Raw genomic sequence first — 22,387 nt, forward strand, 5'->3', positions numbered from 1 at the left:
GTGATATGAGATACCATCCCAGCCTAGGGGACTGTGGAAGACCCCTGAATGACTTCAGTTTGGAAAGAAATATCCCCTCTCACTATGTCCTGGAGGAACTTCAATAAGGACAAAGAGAGGAAGGCAGGGGACAATTAAATAGGAGACATAAATACAAAATTACGTAAATTAAAACAAAATGAAAGGACTTGTGAGGACCTCATCTAACTCTAGATAGATAAGCTCACTTACAACTTGGAGTGCCTCATTATTTCTTTTTTCTCCCACAGCTTACATTTAGTGACTTTGATATTGAAGCCCATTCAACTTGTGCTTGGGACTCTGTCACTGTCAGGAATGGTGGTTCTCCTGGATCGTCCATAATAGGACAATACTGTGGAAGTTCAAACCCCAGGCCAATACAGTCTGGTTCTAACCAGCTGGTGGTGATTTTTAACTCGGACCATTCGGTTCAAAGTGGCGGATTTTATGCTACGTGGAGCACACAAACTTTAGGTAAAAAAATAAATAAATAAATTCTCTGTACTTATTGTCTTTTTTCATTGAGGTATTCTTAAAATGTATTAACTAATTCAACAAGTGTACATTTTGTATCCACTCTCTTGTCAGACTCAATGATAATGTTTCCATGTGTCATCTCATGTAGCAAACCTGTAAGAAAGACACAGTATGGAAGCATATGTTCTCCATTTTGCGTAGGCAGAAATTTAGGGTACGTGGGTTAATATTTTTCCCAGGTCATGTAGATGATAATGGTGCAGCTAATAATCAGGAGAGTCAGGATTTCAATAAAGACAGTGGAGCCCAGAAACTTTGATCTGAACATTTCACCCTACTGCCTCCATAGGCAAAAAGGCAAAGGCACAACCAGGGAACAAGTAATAGAAAAGATGTATTGGCATCACAAGTAATTTAACATATTCAGAGCGTGGAGGCAGATTGCTGAGTGGTGAGTTGAGGGCAGGAAGAGAAGCAGTTCACATCATGAAGCAGTTTGGCTTCCATATTGTCCCTTAAGCAATGGGGAGCCCCTGAAGAGTGTTGAGTAGCAAAATGACAAGATAAGATATGTGATTTAGAATGAAGATTTTGCCTGGAGTATGTGGCAAATTGTCATAGATTTGGTTTCAAAAGACATAGCTTTGTGCGTATAAAGTATAAACTTTAGGGAAATTCCAAGAAAATGTAAAATACTTTAGTCAGGATTTCTTTAATGCCTTGCAATATCACACACACGAGGCAATTCTTTCTAGGAGAGTCAAAGATATTCTGAGGATCATTATGGAATGAATCAAACTTTCCCTCATTAAACTACTGGCTGCTGTTGAAGTCAGGGGGACGTTTTAGATGAACCACTGGTTTTCCAAGGGTTTAAAAGTAAAAGATTCAGGGAATACTTTTTAATTTGACTTCATTTTGTCTTGAGTTTGTACTTTTTTCTTTTGTCATGTCTTAAGTACATATTTCAACAGCATAAAATAATTCTATTAATAGATTTTTCTTTATGTCAATCCATGTAATTTATTTTCATCCATCAATGTTTCAATATGAATGAATCAGGATACTTAATGGAAGAATTTCTCTCTCTTCAGAATCATTTTCTCTAGTCCTGTATGTTAGAATAAAATTACAAATGAGTATAGACTTGTGCTCTCATGTGTTACTGGTAAGAAAATACAGAATTTGGGATTGTTGGGCCACAAATATTAGATAGCCTCTAGGGGAGTGAAAAATATTGTATTGTTTGCTGACAGGATAGCAGCCTGTCTTTATGACAGGGATTAGTGTTCCCAGTTGAGCTCATAGAGGTGTAACTAAACAGTAACAGCTGAAGCTTCTTGTGGATCCAGTGCACCTTACATTTATTGAGCGTTCTTATGGTAAACCTGCCCCAAAGACCAGTGATTCATGTGTGAGGCAAGATGAACTGAAATCACACATTTAGAAATGTGTCTCCTCAAGAAGTCTTAGGTTACCAGAATTGTGCTTTCCTCGCAAATTAAGGACTTTTTCCATGATGTTTTTAAGGCTGTGGTGGAATACTTCACTCAGATAATGGTACAATCAGATCCCCTCACTGGCCTCAGAATTTTCCCGAAAACAGCCGATGTTCCTGGACAGTCATTACTCATGAAAGTAGTCACCTGGAGATCAGCTTTGACAACCACTTCCGAATCCCCAGTGGTGATGGACAGTGTCAGAACAGTTTTGTCAAGGTCAGTACGCTGGTTTGTTTAGTTGGGGGTGACCGGCTTTTGGCAATGTCAATGTTTACATTAGGAATGATTCATTGCCTCTCAAAGTAAGAAAAGGACAATTTTGCTTCTTGGATTTCTTGAATTAAAAAAAAGAGACCCCTCAACTATTAGGGGTGACTATTTGAACCACAATACAAATATTGCCATGTGACGTTTTGTTTGCATAGGCAAAGTAGCTTAATTAAGGAGATAGTTTCTGGGCTTAAATTCTCATAAGCATTGATGGTTCTTCCTTTCTGTAGAAACTAAAGAGAGAAGGCCAGATTTTTTTCTTCCTTCCTTCCTTCCTTCCTTCCTTCCTTCCTTCCTTCCTTCCTTCCTTCCTTCCTTTCTTCTTTCCTTCCTTCCTTCCTTCCTTCCTTTTTTCCTTTCTTTCTTTTTGTTCTTTTCTCTCTTTTTCTTGCTGTATCTCTTCTCACTCTCTCTCATAAATCCTCTGGGACAAAATGAATGTAAAGCATCATTACAAGCACCATTTAAAGTATGCTGTAAAAATTACAGAAGGCTAGAGAAACGGCGGGTGCAGCCTTCACCTTGGCCTTCAGAGCCCACAAGCTGAAAGGACCGTGAAAGACCCAGGTAAAATGATGGCAGTGGGGCAGTCAGTTATGTTTTTTTTCTTAAAAGTTACAAATACTGCTCAGGTAGCACTTACCTCCCTTTTCATGGACTTATGACCATGATGACTGTGTTATACATTCATCCCGTCTGTGTTCGTTTTCATCTCACATTTTATCTCTAAGACTCTACGCCTTCCAGCCTTCAGTTCACATTAGCCTGGACTCCATGCATATCTCTTGCATTTGCCACCAACCTGCTCCTCCGTAAGCTAACTAAACATTTGGACTTTAAATGACTGAGCCATGAAATAAAGAGAACAGTTCCTACTTTTGTGGGATTATTTTAAGTATTAGAGGTAATCTGATACAACATAGTGTTCAGTACTAGGAATAGAAAACCACCTAATGAATAAAAGTGGCTTTTATTGTCAATATTAACACTATTTTGCATCATCTCTCAAATTATGTTTTAGAGCTAATTGATCTGTGCTCACTGTTTAAGTAAAAATCCCATACTTATATAAAATATGTGTATAATAAAACACATTTAGTACACATTTTTGCTAATTGCTTTTTTTACAAAACAAATGAACTTTCTCTCTCTCTCTTGGACTGAGTCAACAGCCAATGTATAGATGTAACTAAAGCCTTGCAAGTTCTTCAATTGTAAGAATGGAATCTGAAAAATTACTTCTGCCCATTTTTCCTCTGGATTGAATGGGAGTCCCTCTGACATCAGGCAAAGCTAACACCACTAGCAGGTGGGGTCAAATCAGAGCCCTGCCTAAACTAAGTGGCCTGTGGAAGGACTCATTTTCTCTGCTGGCCTGAAACTCCTATTTCTGACAAGAGATAGTAAAGTCAGTGGGCAGAACCCACAGAGGGACCCAGCCACAACAACCTTAAACCTCACACCTTATATAAAAATTAACTCAAAATAGACCACAGACTGAAATGTAAAATTTATAGCTATAAACTTTTAGGGGGGTAAAAATAGAAAATCTTTAAGACATAGTGATAGATGAAAAGTTCTTAGACTAAATATCAAAAGCATGATTTATAAAAGGAAAAGTTAGTACATTTCATTGCATCAAAATTAAAAATTTTTTTTTCTGTGAAAGCCTCTGTGAAGAGGTTGAAAAGACAAGCTACAGATTGGGCAAAACGATTTACAAACCAAGTATCTGAGAACACGCTGCGGTCTAGAATACATGCAGAACTCTCAAACTCAGCAGTAAAAAACACAATCCAATTAGAACATGGGCAAAAGATAGGAAGATCATTCACCAGAAAGCATATACAGATGGTAAATAAACATATGAAAAGATGTTCAACATCACTAGCCGTTAGGGGAAATGAGACTAAAATCACAATCCCATATTTCTATACACCTATCAGAATGGCTAAAATTAAAAACAGTGACAAACTCCAAATCCTGGCAAGGATGTAGAAAGCTGTCATGACTTATCGATTGCTAGTGGGAATGTAGAATGGTCCAGCTACTCTGAAAAATAGTTTGGCAGGTTCTTATATAACTAAACATGGTTAGTTTAAATCATGTTAGTTAAACAGGTTCTTATATAAATAAACACTTACCATAAGATCCAACAATTGCACTGTGGGGCATTTATCCCAGAGGAATGCAGACTATGCCCCCACACAAACCTGTATATGTTGATAGCTGCTTTATTTGTAACACCCCAAAACTGGAATCAGTGCAAATGTCCTTCAACAGGAGAATGGTTAAACGAGCTCTAGTACATACAAATCATGAAATACAACTCCTCCATTAAAACGGATTATTGACAGAGTAATAGTTTGGACAAATCACCACAGAGTTTTGCCAAATGACAAAAAAAAAAAATCCCAAAGGTTACATAAGCTATTTATATAATGTTTTAAAAATGACAGTATTTTAGAAATGGAGAACAGACGGCCAGAGATCAGCGAGCCAGGGCTGCTGGCAATTGTGTGGTTATAAAGGACGCCTCTAGGGACCCTCAGGTGTTGGAGCTGGTCAAGATGCTGAATATGGTGGCATATAACTTGTATATAATTGAATACAGCACACTCATGAGTGCAAGTAAAAGTGGAAAATTGAGCAAGACTACTTGACTGTATCAATCTCAGTATCCTAGTTAAATATTATACTATAGTTTTGCAAGATACCCAGGTTGGGGGAAACGTGGAAATGTGTACAGGGGACTTGTCTACATTATATCTTACAACCAACTGCATGTGAATCTGCAGTTATCTCAAACATTTATTTTCTACAATATCACTTGAATGATAAAATGTCATATGAAGCCAGGCTGAATTATACAAAACCTTAAGAGAACTCAGAAAGTTTTTGACCTGATGACAATTGCATAACAATATGTAGACCCAATGTGTAGTTCGATGAGTCTTGGGTCATGTAACCAATGAGCTCTTGACTGACAGACAGCAATGAATACTAAATAACTCTTTATCATTATTATCATTATAACACTTATGTTCTTGGGCCAAAACGTAGAGCTGTCAGATCCATAATGAATGGCTTCAGAAAGGTATAAGTGCTTGAGTATTCTTGAAGATCTTTATTAAAGAACTTGAGATTCCTTATTAAAAGTTTTTAGTAGCTCTTATCACTTTGCCTTTTAGTAACGTTTGTAAAATTAGTCTATGCAACATCAGTAAATCATGTTTATAACTTTACAAGATGTGGGTAGAAAACTTCTGTATACTGTTCCCCCAGATAGTTAAGTGGGGAGAAAAACTTAAAGGGGATGTTAGAGAAAATTGGTAGTACGTGTTTCTTTCCTAACACACTTTTGACCTGAGGTCTTTTGGCAGAATATCTGTGTTTTTTATCTCAGTAGCTCCAGTGGCATGCACCTCTCAGAGCTAATAAGTGGAAGTATAGTTTGATTTTAATAAGATGTCTAACAGCTGAATGCCAATGTTTGACAGTCCATTAGCATGATATGGCTTTAAAGAACTAAGAAATATTAAATCAGTGCTATGAAATCAATGCTACTTCATACCTCTTCTTATGGACTGATTTGCCAATAGGAATGTTTTTAATGACTTGATGTTTTATTGCTTTGAGAAATATCCCTGAAGGTAATCTGTTCAAATGAGTAATTTTATATAATTTGATATGAAGAAAATGTTGAGTAGTCAAGGAAGACGAATGCAAACCCAATTACTTTCTTGTCTTCTTGGGCTAGATAATTAATTATTAGTTAGGGGAGGGCGTCTTGCGCTGCACATTATTCGAGGTTTAGCAGCATCTCTGGCCCCACATGCCACCCCTACATCAAATGCAACAATCAAAAATGCCACCAGAAATCACTACATGTCCCTGGGGGAGGGCAAAATTGCGCCCAGTTGAGACTCACTCAACTAGAGGGATCTTCTCTGGTTAAACATGTTTAATAGTCTTTCCCCCAATAATGTGTATTCATTACCTAATATCAGTATTTTCCTTGAGCGACTCAACATTTTAGATACCATGATCTCTTGTCTGAACTACTACTCCTGGCTGATTTCCCAGCATCCTCTCTTTTCCTCCTATTCTTCATGTTGTAGTGTTTTCCAACAACTGAGCATCAGTGAGCCTTAAGCTTTCCAGGGCCTCTTTGCCATTTTCAGGACAGTGGCCCAGCTCTCTAACGTGCCATGAGGCCTGCAAATACTCTGTAGGCTCGCCTCATACCTTACGCAGTTTCTCTCTGTTCCTGGAACGAGACAGGCCCCTTCCTGCCATGGGGCTCCTTCAGCCAGGCTCACCACTCCCAAGTCAGGTGAAGCCTTTATTATACCCTGGACAGCTCCATTACAGCGTCTTTCAAAGTTGGAATTTTGCATTTAAATCTGTGATTCTATGATTAATGTTCTTCACTAGGCTGGTTAGGATTGCCTTGATTTGGAACTTTGATGTTCACAATTTATTCCTTGGCAACTATTTTTCAAATGAAAATATCGGTTATTTCTTTTAAACTGATCATGCCAATTAAATGACAGACCAGGCCTACCTGGGAGTTGCCAAACCAGTCTTTAATGAGTAATAGCCCATGGTGACTGGATGTCATCCTTGCTTCAACATGAACCTTAAAATTCAACATGGCCAGGAAGTCTTCTATGCTTTATTCCAACTTACGCCAGTTACATGTGTACTTGGAATTCATGTCTACTTGCTTCATGCTCCATGAAAATACTCATTTCCATGGGCTTCTTCTTAGTAATATTTTCTAGTCACCACCCATAACTTGCCATCCGCTCAAGACAAATGGTAAGCCCCACAGTACCACATATCCCAGTACCACATGTTCTTTCTCTCTTTCTCTCTCGCTCTCTCCCTCTCTCTCTCAGCACTTAGCAAGATCAGCTGCATCCGGCCAACTAGGAGAAGGTAAGAGGAAGCTGGGTATTGATAGATTTTGTTTTTACATTACACATAGCTACATAAAAACAAACTCCTTGGAAGGGTCAAGAATGGGATGTGCTATATAAATGCAGCTTAAAAATATTATTCTCAAAAGAGCATTTTGCAGATTTGTATTTTATTTACTATTATGTTTAGGTCTGTGTACACCTGAGTACCGTTATTCTTCAGCCTAACCAAGCACATTAAAGTGTTGACAGAGGAAAACCTTGAGCAGTAAGTCATGTCTGTGTCTCTCCTAGGTGTGGGCCGGCACTGAGGAGGTGGACAAAGCCCTGTTAGCCACCGGCTGTGGGAACGTGGCTCCCGGCACGGTCATCACACCAAGAAACATGTTCACGGCCGTGTTCCAGTCTCAGGAGGCCCCGGCTCAGGGCTTCGCTGCATCCTTTGTTAGCCGTAAGTAGCACTAAAAACCAAACTGACAAGTCCTTGAAAGGAGGTGGCTGCCACAGCTGGGCTTGGGGAAGACTGGGGGCAGCAAGGGGTTGGCTGAAACTGGGGACCCAAGGGACAGATATGGGCAGGTCATCTGATCCTGAGAATACGTCCTTCCTTTAAAAATCAGTGAGAATGGAACTGGGTTCACCAGCAGGTCAAATGCAAAACCATGTACAAATCCTGAGTGCCACTAAGACATCTGAAAACAACCCTAACATCCGGGGTGGGCGGGAATTCGGCAGGAGCCCAGGAGGCCAGTACTTAGTAGACAACCAGGCACCTGGTGTGTAGTACATTGATTACCTGAACCAAAATCCTCTGGAGCTTTAAAAACATGCTGATTCTCAGCCTACTCGACCATCTGAATTTAGAATTTTCATGGGTGGCGTCTGGCCTGTTTTCACTCTCTCCCACGTTAGTCTCCTGGCTGGTGAACTTTCGGAGCCACTTGCTTCAGACTTTTTCGTCCTTCTCTTATGACTACTCACAGATTTGGTTAGTGAGAAATGTTGCAATTTTTAAGCCTGAGAAGCAATGGTGTATGCCTTTTGGCTGAATTGAATCCAGTAGCTACTAACTACAAACCATTGTTTAGTTTGATGAAAAGAATTCGAGGAAATAATGCAGTGAACAGATATCTGAGACCTGAATAAAAGAATGAGAGCGGTGTAATGGAAGTCATGAAAGACAACCCCAGACCTAACTTAGGCCTCCAATTAGTTCCGTGTGTGTGTGTGTGTGTGTGTGTGTGTGTGTGTGTGTATAACTGTGTGTGCTTTAATCAGTTTAAAAAGATGCTGATATTTTCATATGGTCATTTCATATGATACGATCAGCGAGTGATGTGGATTACCTAGTTAGTGGTTACATGGAAACAAATGTCATTTTTGTGGTAAAATGATAGTTCTATTTCTGACACCAGGGAATCACGTGAGAATTTGATAAGAGTTGGGATTAGTATATTCAACCATTTTTTTTAAGAGCTGGTATTGTTTTTAATGGTCAGATTACAATGGTAATGGAAATAATATAGCTTTCTAATAATATAATATTTTAAAACCATTGGAGAAGTCCCTCTAATATTCCTTGTAATACTGGTTTGGTGGTAACAAACTCCTCTAGCTTTTTTCTTATCTGGGAAGCTCTTTATCTGTCCTTTGATTCTAAATGATAGCCTTGCTGTGTAGAGTAATCATAGGTCCTTTTTGTTTTATCGCTTTCACGATTTCGTGCCAAACCCTTCTGGCCTGCAAGTTTCGGTTGGTACACCTGAAATTAATATAAAATAATATTGATTTATTATCAATATTATTGAAAATTTTTTTAAAGGGGTAAAAGTGAAGAGAAATAAGAGGTTCAAATGTCCAGGTATAAAGCAAATAAGTCATGAGGATATAATGCACAGCATGGGGTGTATAGTCAATTATACTGTGATAGCATGGCACGGTGTCGAGTGGTTGCCGGACTTAACATGGGGAGCGCTTCTTTAGGTATATAAACGTTGAATAACTGTGGTGCACACCTGAAACTAATATAATATTGTATGCTAGCTATATTTTAATAAAAATCTTTGAAGAAAACATTAGATATACCAATCAAATACAAATCACTTTTCATCAGTTTTATTTCTTTATCCATATGAACCATATTAAATCTTTGCTTAGTTATCCTTTAATATCTTAAAATTAAGTGATTTAAAGTCAATTTGTGGTAAATTTTATACTACTTAGTCCAAGACCTTACAGCATTTAAATATATGTACATATATATTTAAATATATATGTACATATATATTTAAGTGTATATATATATATACATATATATAGTTATCATTTGTTTACTTTTAAAGGAGAGTTCTGTTCTCTTTGTTATTAGTTCTTCCATTTGGAGTACCTCAGAAAATATGTATATAGAATTTAGGAAATTCGAGCCTTGCCCTCACTGATAAAAAGATGCTGTATGTGAGAACAAATGTTCTGATAATGCCTTTTCCTTCCCACATAGGATGTGGAAGTCATTTCACTCAACCTTCAGGTTACATCGTTTCTCCAAACTACCCAAAGCAATATGATAACAACATGAATTGCACCTACATCATAGAGGCTAGTCCTCTGTCCGTGGTCCTCTTGCTGTTTGTTTCTTTCCATTTGGAAGGTAAGTTTATTCTTATGTAAATCGCAATTCAGTCTTAATACATGCACGAGGGATAAGTAGAGGCAGAGATAGTCTTAAATCAATGTTTGAAGGAAATATTTAAAATGTTGCAGAGTATATTTGATGTAAACTTGATTAAAATTCCATCCAATGTTTGAAGAACACATGTACCATTCTCTATAGTCCATTCAGAAGGGGAAAAATAACACAAGGACTTTAAGAACACAAACATCACCTAAATAACTTAAGGAAAATAAGTCTGAAATGTATTACATGTTGATAATAGTTTTTAATTTATTCATTTGCATTTTTGCTCTATACTCGTGCATGTGTGTACACATACCCACATGTGTGCACACACTGTAAACTAGCGACAGAAACTATCTTGCTGAGTCAAAGTAGGTGCTCAATAAATGTTGAATGAGTGAATGAATTAATAAAATTAGTGAATATCTGCACTCTACTTTTATTAAGTATTGCTATAGGACATGCTTTCATCTGCTTTCTCTTTTTTTAACTTCATCAATTCCATAGGGATTGTAAAATCCCTAACCACAAGTGCCACTTTGGGTTCATTCCAGCTTGTGAGAATGGGCGGTTGCCTAAGGGAGTAGTGGAGCTTCTGATTTGGGCTGGGCTGTGGCTACAATAGACACAATTTAGTGTTTAATGGATGCTGCGATACCGCAGAAAATAGATTCCTTCAAGTAGATGGGCATTTTCAATCACTCAGTCACATTGATATATTTTATAACTTAATTTTTTCATTTTTAAATTATAATTAATCTGAAAATTTGGCAAGTTACCTCTGCATAATCAAATTTCTTTCTGTTTGGGTTAGTCTATCATGGCAGTGAGAAGTTACATTTAGCAAAATGTCCTATAGTATTCAGTATCCAGGAAATTTATGTTCCATCAAAATAGAAAGGACATGTCAGTACTCATACACTAATAAATTATACAAAGCCTCTCTCACTTCATTCTTTTTCTGTGACCTCCTTTTCCTATATCTCTACAAGTCGTGGTTTGGAACATATGTGTTTGCTAGAAAATGTCAAATATGAATTGATGTATGTCACTGTAAAAATGGAATATGAGGTAAAATATAATCTTTTCAGCATTTGCTGGCACAAAATCCCAGTAATACAAAAAGATGTTCATGATATGTAAAGTATTAGAGGAAGGTGAAACAATGTATGTTAAAATGATCCAACTTTCTCTTTAAAGTAATATGCATGTGAATAAAATCCATAAGGCTCATAAGCAGTACTTGTAGAGTTGTTACCATTGTACCTTAGATTGCGATACTGATTTTCTTCTTTATACCTTTCCTATTATTTTTAAATTCAGGGGTACATTGTTTTAATAACAGCAGAAAATGTGTGGCTTGGATTGTGCATTTGTATGGGCATTTATTCTCATTACATTACATAAATACAAGAATGTCATATGCCAATATCATTTAGGGTGAAAAAGGAGATGCCAGTAGATATATAACACAGCCACAAAAAGCACTGCCATTGCCAATGGTATATGTATTATTACAAGGGAACCTATATGACCCCAAACAGTAGCGTCCTGAGTTTCTTTGACTAGGTAGGTAAAAGAAAAAGCATACTCTAGAATACCTTACATGGGTGTGGTGGGAGAGAACACAGCCTTTTAGGATGGGTTCCAATGTCGGGTTGTCCACTTACTAGTCACGTATAAATGACTGCATCTTTCCTCCTGATAACCACTTTCATTTTTAAAAAATATAAAATATTAATTATGAAAGTCAGATAATGCCTGTAGAAACATATCATGTGAACTGTAACTCATCAGATTGGTCATTGTTTTGTTATTTTTTTCTGCTACTGGTGAGTCAGGCTCTCCAGACACACCCTTACACAAGTCTCCTGAGAGCAGATATTTGGTTCAGCCAGATTAAGTGATTTCTGCTTCTACTAATGAATTTGCTAATCATCAACCAGTTAGAAAGATTGATTTTTTTAATACTATAATATCCTTATGATAATGCCATGTGACATTTCCAGGATTACAAGTACTCAGCATTTTCAAACTGCTAAGTGAGTAATTTCTGGCTGTAGATTAATTGAATTATGATGATTCCCAAAAAGGGCAACTTTAATTCAATTTATTTTATTCTTAGATTCTTATCACTAATCATATCAATGCTGACATTCATTGAATACCACCAACACGCTAGAGATCCTTTAGCTACAGTGAAAACAAACTTCTACCTCTTCTAAAGTGAGCCTGAGGGATTCATGAGCAACATATTATGATAAAACTGAGAACTGATCTCAAGAAAAATCACAGCTTTTTTTTTTTTTTTTTTTTTCCCAAGAGCATTGGCCTTTCTAGCTGCTCTAGGCCATAGGGACTGTTTATGAGAGACTATGTCCCAATGACTAAGCATTTCCAAGCAGAGCCAGCACTGACCTAGGTGCAGATGAAGACCTGTGTTCTAGACCTGTGTTTTTGGTGGGCCATTAGCATAAAAGGTAGATTTGGCAAGAAAAAGATGGGCTACCCCAGGCTACACAATCCTACGAGGAAACACTAGTCCATACAATGTGTTTGCTAAGCAGTGACAACTGATTAGGCAAGGTTTACTCTTCAGGCTAGCATACTGATTTTTCAACCACACGCTGGTACTTTCCCGACAGGGAGGTTGCCAAGGTTCAGTAACCTACTTTCCACTACAGTTACGTTACTCTAAAAGTATGATGTGATATTGTATGTTGACCTAAGTTTCTCTTTCTCATTATTATTACATTTCCAATACTAGTCTCACTATAAACTACAGACTTCTCATATCTTCTATATAATCACTACTTCAGTATAAAAATTCCAATGGAGTCAGTTAAAAGTCATGGAAGAAATTTTCTTTTTTTTTTTTCTGAATGTAATCTCAAGACTAAAATGGATCTTGAAATTCTTAATGGTGTCCTCAAAAATTGTAAAATAAAATAGAGAATTCACAAATTCAAAATGTTTCTTTTGGTCAAAAATAAAAAAAACAGAAACAAATAGAAGTTTACAGCAAAGGATGAGAGAGAGATTCTCACTGTTTGTACTTATTTTGAAATTGGATGTCATTAAATAGTTACTTATTTAATTGCCCCAATATTGATCAATCTAAAAGTATATTTTGTGTTTTTATTATTTATTCATCCAAGTAGATAATTCCATGTTGCTGGGAACATTATAGTCATTTTTGTTGTTTGTTTGTTTGTTTTAGATTTCCAGAACAGCCAGAGAGGAAGTCCATAAAATGTGCTTGAATTTTCTTTTATCAACTTGGAAGTCTTGGTTTATAGGCTATACCTACTATAAAGCTAAAAGGAAAAAGGAAAGACAGTTTAGGTTTAGATTTCTCCTTTTGCCCTTTTTTCCCACCAAGAAGCACAAAAATTGAGTTTTGTCATTTGTCTTAGTTTGCACCCCCCACCACCGCATTTAAATCTAAGTGTTTTTTTTTGTTTAATTTTTTTTAAGTGATATTACTCAACTACTTACCATTTCTTCTCTTTGCTTTCTCAATTATTTCTAAAGAAACAGAATGTAGGCCCATTTCACAATTCATTGTTTTAGAAGTATTGGGCAATGATTCTTAGGAAATAGTTCCTATTAACATTTTATTCACATTGGCCAAGCAGTAGCGGAGACACTTTAGTTATGTGAGATCCTTTGCTTGCCTGTGTTATAAGACTTTGGCTTGCCCACTCCGTGGAGCTTAGTTTTATACTCACACATGCTTCTCCCACCCACTGAATCATGTCCTCCATTGAGGTTACTTGTCTCCAAACTACTTGGAGCAAAGTTAATTAGACAGACAGCAGACCTCACTCATTGCTGCCCCCTAATTCACCTGATTCTCCTGACAGGAAAAAGAAAAAAAAAACAAACCACAACCTTTATCTTATATACAATATTAAAATATTCCAACCAAAAGAATTTTTCCCTCTCTTCCTCTTTGGCATCTGTCTCTGCTTCTATCTATGACTCTCAGGGGAAAATTGCAGTCTGAATCTACATTCCACAAGTTTCTACCATTTGCTGAATGACTCATCCTTGGTTTTCTGTCCATTTTTTCCAAGTTCTTGGAATCATGATGGAAGTCAGAATTGAACCTTGCTCTGTGATAAAGTTCAATATGATAAAAGTTATATTTCAGGACATTGAAGAGAGCCTTACTCATTTCAAACAATACATGTATTTTAAAGTTTTTTAGAAGGATGGAAAGTACTCATTAAAACATCATGGAAGATAGTTTTGTGCTTCAGAGATTTCAGTAGTAAATATACGCAAAATCATTTACTGGAGATAGAATTAAGAATGACTGTAGCCCCTTGTCCCATGACACGGGCTGTAGTCCCAGGAGAAAGTATTGTTCAGTGTCAGGGTACTTCTCTTCCTGACAAGTTCTCCTATGTCTGAATGCTACCTCTTGATCATAAACTCATTTTTGATAACCGTCTTGCTTCTTGAAGAACTTTTTTCAAACCTTGACTAAGTTCCTTTCTCTCCCTAGAAGGCAATCTTCCTAGCTGTATTTAATTATACATATTCTACTTTAGAGTTTTGTACCTATTTTGATTATACATTCATTTGGTTCCCCCTATGATTATGGAAAAGTTTTTAATATCATTATCTTCTGCTGCCTATAGTCTTTGTCACCAAGTGTCCTCTCATTAAAGAATCTGATATCTTTGATCTGATGCAGTGATGTGATAGGTAGAGCTTGAGAAAAATGTGTATGTGTGTGAATTAGTTGATGCCTAATGACATCTTAAATCTCACTCTTTTGTATATTACCTGGTTTAGCTAATCCTTGATAAGCTAATCTTTTTATACTTTAGGTAACTATACAATATCTGATATATTGTAATGTTTGATTTCTTGTGGAAACAATTTGGAAGGACACCATACCTTTAAGAAATGACTACTGGAAAGGATACAAGAATGTTTGAATCCATCCAACAACTTGCCTAAATCATAACTTTCACAATTTATTGAGTCAGGCTTTGAGAATGAGCAGATTATCTTGAATGGTTTGTTTATATTTGATATTCTGTTGCTATCTACAAAAAAATTAAAATCCCCTCATAACTTCCTCTGCTTCTCCCCTGCCCAACTTCCTTATTGTTATATACAAATCCTTTATAAATAATGAGTTTTGGTTATATCTCAATATTGATATATCACCTCTATTTCATGGATGACCTTTGTATAATTGAACTAGTTCTTTTAAATTATTATTTGGAGGAATAATCAAGCATATGACACACTTTACCTTATTTTTCACAATCTTTCTGTAATTTTGTAAGACAACTATCACTGTGATATGTTATTAGGCCAACAATTTAAAAACTGAGGAATACTTAAAGGATACCTGTATAGCAGGCCATTTGACCAATGTGAGACCAAGATTTTAATCTAGAATCAGCAATATTTCTTTTCATTTCTTTTCATTTTGGTTTTACAACTTTACATATTTTTGCTGGCTAAAGGTATTTTTTACAATTAATATATAACATTTTTTTCTCCTCAAACTCACATACTCTAAATTTTCTAAAATTCCAGTGGAGCTATTGTTGTCTTGAAGACAAATTCTGAGATTATAATTAAGGTACATAATCTGACAATATTCAAACCAGTCTATTTCTTTTTTGTCCTATTTTTCTGAAACCATATTGCTTCTATTTATATGATATGGTCATTGAGGTCAAGCATTTCACATTTTTAACTTGTAGATTTATGCCCAATTAGAAGCATTTCTAATCCAGAATTTTCAAAGTGAAGGAATTCTTTGAGGTTAATTTAATAAATACATCTTGAATTGATACCTCAAGATTTCTTTAATCTAGATAGAAATTCATTTGAGGAACCAAATTCATTCCTAAAATGACTTAAGATTTATATTGCATAGATATTTTCTGATAAGAATATAAATTTTATCTAAAATAATACTCAGATCTAAAAAAGGGGAGGGAGCTTTTAAATGTACAGATATGTACAAAAATGCACTCATCAAAATTCTTTCAAGTTAGATCATCTTCAAGTTAGCTTAGATATAAATCAGAGCTCATAGGAAGGATACTGGGTTATCTCATCTCCTCAAAGGAAGGTTTCAAAATAAGAAGGGGAGTCATGGACTTTGAGAACAAGTGGAAGCAAAAACAAGAGTTCTGCAGAGTGTTATCTCTATCCTTCTCTCTTTTTGCTGCTTTCTACGTGGCAACTTTATTTTCCCTTACTACAACATGGCTTCCTTCCCATGTCAGGAAATAGCTTGTGGAAAAATGCTTTTCCGAGTTGAACATCTCTGGCTCCCACTATTGACTCCTCTTACTCAGTTACAATGTGAACATGTCTGATTGGCCCAGGTGGGTCTGATAGTCTACCTTGGAGTAATCATTCTATCAACAATGCTCAGAATGGTGAGGTTTTATAAAAAATAATAACAACAATGATTATGATAATTTGTACTATATGGATGAGGAATTTTTATGATACAATTAACAGGAAACAATTCAACGTGGTTTAAACATAAAAGGACAATTTATTGACTTTAACTTCTGGAAGAGCTCAAAGTTGGGTGTGCCTCAAATTGGCGTAATCTAGCATTTTAATTATGTCATGGGGTATTCCACCTTTTCTGTTCTCACCTGTGCAACCGAGTGTGAGCCTCACTTTAAAGCTGGCTTCTCTCCTAGCTTCAGGGTAGCTGCCCTCACAGTGGGGGTTATGTGTTCCCTGTGCACATCAAGGAAGAGAGAGGGTGGCTATCCAGTGGCAGCTGGAGTTGGCTTATACCATTTTGCAAGAGTCAGCCTTGCTCCTCCATTCCAAATTCTGCATTTAACGGCCTCATGTTGGTAGCTTGGCATTGGCTATAGGGGGAATATTTATACCAAGGAAATTGGCAACTGCTACTAATGAGGGCTATTTTTTCCCTCAGAGAATTGGTTGTTATATTTACCAGCACACTACTGTCTATTCCAGATTCCAAGCAAGGGTGTTGAAATTTACCCTAATTGAATTGGCTTAGGTCACATGCCCAAGCTTGAAACAAGGTCTATAACCAGGGGACTTGAAATTATAAAGCAAGTGTATATCATAATTTATTTATATGAGTGTTCTAACAACAAACAGGCAGTCTTATGTCAGAGTCCACCATGTCATAGTATACAATCATATAAAATACTGTAATGTAGTTTTATTCAGTTACAATGGGGAATTTGTAAGTACAATGGGAGGTGTTAGATATATGTTCAATTTGACATCTATATGAAATAAAAGTGTTTTCTGTGGTTGTTGGTGAGAACATAAAAAGTGTCTCATATCATTAGTTATCAGAACAATGTAAATTAAATATCACAATGAGGTACCATTTTACACACACCAGAATGACTAAAATTAAAAAGACTGACAGTACCAAATATTAGCAAGTGTGCAGAACAACCGGAAGTTTCATACATTCCTGATGAGAACGTACACAGATGTAATCACTTAGAAGAATTGATTGGCCGTTTCTTATAGAATTAAATATACCCCTGATTTATGACCCAGTGATTCCACACCTAGGTATTCACCTAGGAGATATAAAAACATATGATCATGCTGGTATCCAGAATGTAAAAGAACTTTTACAGCTGAACAACAGAAGACAAATAACCCATTTTGAAAATGGCAGAGAATCTAAATAGGCATTTCTTCAGAGAAGGTGTGCATATGGCCAATTCGTACATGAAAAGATGCTCAGCACCATTAGTCGTAGGGAAATCCATATCCAAAGCACAGTGAGCTACCACTTCATTCCCACAAGAAAGGCTATAATAAAAGACAGACAGTCACAGCTGCTGGCGATGATGTGGGAAATGGGAACCCTCATGCATTTCTGGTGGGGTGGTAGATGGGGCAGCCTCTTGGGAAAACAGTCTGATAGGGCCTCCAAATATTAAATATAGGGTTACCATGTGAGTCAGCACTCCCACTTATACACCCAAGAAAAAATGAAAACATATATCCACACGAAGCCTTGTACATGAATGTTCGTAGCTACATTATTCGTAATAGCCAAAAGGTCCATCAACCCAACCCAAAGGTCCATCGACTGCTGAATGATAGCAAAATGTGGTCTATGATACAATGGAATACCACTCGGCCTTGGAAGGAATTAAGTGCTGACACATGCTGCAACATGGACGGACCTCAAAAACATTGTTAAGTAAAAGCAGCCAGTCACAAAAGGCCACATATTAAATGATTCTGTTTATGTGACATGTCCAGAAAAGACAAATTCCTAGAGACTGAGAGTAGGTTAGTAGATGGGGGTGGGAGGACAATACAAACGGGGGGGGGGGGGGGGAGGTAAGGGGAGTGATTGTTAATGGCTATGAGGTTTCTCTACAGGGTGATGAAAATGTAGAATTGGGGGAAATGCCAGATATCCTAACTCACTATGGGACTGTGAGTTAGGAATGCCTTCCCAAAGGGCCATTTGACAAACCTGAAAAAGAAACTTAACCTCAGTACCAGTAACTAAACTTCTAAAAATTTATTCCAATGAAACAATGAGAAGTTTCCACAAATATTTATGTACAGAATGTTTGTTTTGACAATATTTTTAATCACAAAAAGTGGAAAAGAGAATTATCAAGCATAGGGGACTAATTGAACATGGTATCATATATCTATGTTATAATTTGAGATGCATTAAATTCAATGCTTTAGAAAAATATTTAATCACATAAAAATGCATGATGGCATGTTATTTTCTGTTAATAAAAATTAGGTTATAAAAGATCATGCTCAGTATGATCCCAATTAATGTTTTAACAGTATCATTCAACCATAAAATGACTGGATACCTTGTAGTAATCACAGGTTTTTAAACTTTTTGTTTATTCTGGTTTTTATGTCTCTTTGGGATGAGTTGCAGTACATATTTGTTTTATAATTAAAAAACAAAACAACGATATATATTTTACAATCACTGAACTCTTTAGTTATTATTGCTTGTGTGAGCATTTATAATGGGTGTTCAATAACCATTAAGGAATTTCTAAATATCTGTCCATGATCGGAGTTCAAGTTAAAGCAGGGTTTCTCAATAGCAGCACCACTGACGTTTGCAGCCAGGCAACTTTTGTTGTGGCTTCAGGGCAGGGGTTGCAGGGCTTCTCTGACAACTGCATCACATTCAGCAGCATCCCTAGGGTTTTACCCAATGCGTGCCAGTAGCTACCCCAGTGTGAGAGCAGAAAACACCTTCAGATATTGCCACATATCCCTAAGAGGCAAAATTGTGTCCAGTTTATAATAATTGAATTAAAGAACCATGTGACAAAGGAAGAAAAGCCTGGATTGTTTCCAAGTGGGATTTACCTATTGTGAAGTTCTCCCAGGGTTCTCCTACCTGTGCTTGTTTTGTAACTAAGGTAAACATCGCTTCACCAAGAAGCTAAGTTAAAATAACGATTTACCAAAATAGCTCCCGATTCTCACTTTTCTTTTGTGTGTAAATCGCGTGAATCTTTGTTACATCTTTGTTTGAATGTTTACAGCACGGGTGGTTTATGTTGCTTCTGATTAAAATGCTGGTTGTTCCTTGCTTTGCACAGCTCGCTCAGCAGTAACAGGAAGCTGTGACAATGATGGTGTGCACATCATCAGGGGTCACAGCGTAGCTTCCACGCCTTTGGCCACCGTGTGTGGTGATGAGATCCTGTCCCCGGTCACCATCTCTGGTCCAGTGCTGCTTAACTTCTACTCTAACTCACACACCACCGACTTTGGATTCAAGTTTTCCTATAGGATCACCTGTGAGTAGCCATAATGATGCACTGTGGAAGTTCATTTTCTTCTTGAGTAATTCCCATAAGGAGTTTTAATTGTGATTCATACATCACCAACTTGAAGATTCAGAGTGTTTAAGGGAAAAAAAAATGATCAATTAGGTTCCTAGTCCAAAAATACTTACACATTTGTTTTTTATTAAAAAAAAAATGGGGAGGCTCTTTTTCATGAACTTTGGCTAGAACTACTCTTTGAAAATCAAGTGGAAGATTAAGGTTTATTTTGATAAGTTAAAAATGAATGTTCCTGCTATCTTTAGTTCTTTGTATATTACACAAAGGCGATTGTTTTGGTCTGGTCTGTCCAGGTGATCATTTCATTTTCCTGAGTCACTTTGCTAATGTGAAAAGCAATACTGGATTAATTTAGAAAAAATGTAGGAGAATAGCTTTATGATCTTCTGGTAGGAACGGATTTTTTTTTAACAATATATAAAAAGTGCACGCCTTAAAGAAAAAGGAAAGATCGATGTATTCAACTATGTTAACATGTGCGACTTCTCTATATCAAAGTCACAAATTGGGCAACGGTCTTTGTAGCTACCAGGATCTTGTCATTCTTTACAATTTGATGTGTGTTTATTTGAAAATCATCAGACTATATCCGTCTTTTCCTCTCCGGTGATAACCTTGGATGGTTAGCTTGCTGGCAGCATTTTTCCCTCACCATCCATCCCAAGTTCAGTGAAATGGCACACAAATCATGCAAAAATCTGTGTTGCATCTTTACTTGACTAAAGCCGTTGCTAAAAGTAGAAAGTTAAATAATTATCTTTCAAATAAATGACTGTTCCCATCTACAAAGAAAACTGAAAATGTTTACTTTCTCGTGAAAAAAAAAAAAAGGCCTGCACAATTTATTCACGTGAGCCGCTGCCTGAGTCCTGATGCCCATTTATAAAGTATGACTTTCTGTAGCTCTGTCAGTCTGTTGGCACAAACAGAATAGAACTGAGCAACAAACATTCCTTCCCCTTAAAGAAAAAGATTGATTTGTTTTATTCTTTGGGTACAACTGCTCTTTGGGGGAGTCTCATCACTGCTTTATATTCTTTTACTCTTTAATCCCTCATTTTCCTAAAACACGGGGTTTTACATATCCACATTGAAAGTGTGTTGTTGATATTAAGATTTCAAATCCTGACAATGTACAAATCTGGGAGTTACTTAGGCTTTGATAAGCTTTCAGAGACCACATAATTATGTACGAGATGAAGTAGAGTAACGACTAGACAAATCTGATGTTCAATCCCCCACAAATGTCCTCGGGGAATCTTAGCACGTGAATACTTATGGGCATATAAAGATTAGCTTTCCCTGCAAAGTGGGCTCTGCTGAAGCTAGATACATAAATAAATAAATAGCCTTAAATGGCAGCTACCACTTGTTTCTTATTTCTAAGAGATCTCAGGGGACGATGTCCACTGATACCATATAAGCCATAGGAATAGGATCAAAGTATACTAACCCCATTCCAATTTTAGAATCACAAAAGGAAATAAATATAAACCTCTTTCCTGCAAAGAGAGTTGGGCACTTTCTATCCTTAGCTGGCACAACCTAATCCTCCTCATACGTAAATCCAAGCAAAACTAATAATTTTGTTTTTCTTGTAATGGGTTTATTATATTTTTATGGCTGTTGTTTTGACCAATGGGAGTAACTAAGGGCTCTGGGCAGATTGCTGACTCAGTGTGGGGAGTGGGCCCGGCCTCCTCAGGCTTGTTGAGTACCAATAATACAAATGTGGGCCAGTATGGTCTTTACCAGTCTCACAACTAAATACAAACACACGGGACCCAAGAGCTATGCATTAGAGCCCACAGAAGGAATTAAACTCAAACATTCCAAAATGATTTCCAATCCTTCACCTTTTAATAGTCTACCATTGACAGAGGAGACTCTATAGTATTTAAGATTTCTAGATCACAGATCTTCCTGGGTTTATATGCCCACAATGTGCCTTGGACTCCGCATGCCTTTTCTAAACTTCCATTATCAGTGTAATCCTTCCGAATCTGTGGCTTCAATACAGAGAGACGACAGTTACCTCCCAACCCATGAAATGTCCTTTCTCATTATTTTCGCTCTGGTCGTTAATTTGGCTCAGACCTGTTCCTTTCCATGATGTGCCTTAAAATTTTCTTTCCTGCTTTTCCTCCCTTACGGTCTCGTCCCCCCACCTCAGTGGAAAAACCAGAATTATTTGTAAACACAATAAAGGAAGGTTTAAGTTGCTCTAAGACAAATAATTGTTATCTCTCTTATGGGACAAGTTACAATAGCAAAGAATATCTCAAAATTATTTTTCCATGCAATGAGTACTAATTGTTCTCTGCATATTCCCCTGTTCTCTGTTGCAGCCTGTGGGGGTGTGTTCAACTTCTCCACTGGGATCATCGCGAGCCCTGCCTATTCGTATTCAGACTACCCCAGCAATATATACTGTTTGTATAACATCACCGTGGCAGACGACAAAGTGATTCTGCTCAAGTATGTATGACAAACGTACCTTCTTAAGAAAATTGTTTCAGCTACAGTGACGATTAAAGGAATATAAAGATATTCCTTTAACGATGGGAATCTAAAGGAAGGGAGAATGCGTTCTTGTACAGCAGCATAAACCTGGGAAAAAACAGGCACTCCACCTACTAAAACAATTGTTACAATTCTCCA

At 36.9% G+C, this 22,387-nt stretch overlaps 1 protein-coding gene across 1 annotated transcript in view; it reads left to right on the forward strand.

Moving 5' to 3' along the window:
- Positions 1-22,387, forward strand: part of LOC308498989 (cubilin-like) — a gene marked incomplete at its 5' end in the record, with an annotated part of 216,957 nt that overhangs the window by 151,299 nt on the left and 43,271 nt on the right. Inside the window, 6 exons of the mRNA XM_081051777.1 lie at positions 270-495; positions 2,029-2,216; positions 7,490-7,646; positions 9,693-9,842; positions 19,478-19,678; positions 22,075-22,204. Coding sequence (XP_080907903.1) covers positions 270-495; positions 2,029-2,216; positions 7,490-7,646; positions 9,693-9,842; positions 19,478-19,678; positions 22,075-22,204 — 1,052 coding nt within the window. The remainder of the gene's footprint in view (positions 1-269; positions 496-2,028; positions 2,217-7,489; positions 7,647-9,692; positions 9,843-19,477; positions 19,679-22,074; positions 22,205-22,387) is intronic.

Source organism: Rhinolophus hipposideros (genome assembly GCF_964194185.1).
Source record: "Rhinolophus hipposideros genome assembly, chromosome: 1".
Taxonomy (NCBI): Eukaryota; Metazoa; Chordata; class Mammalia; order Chiroptera; family Rhinolophidae; genus Rhinolophus; species Rhinolophus hipposideros.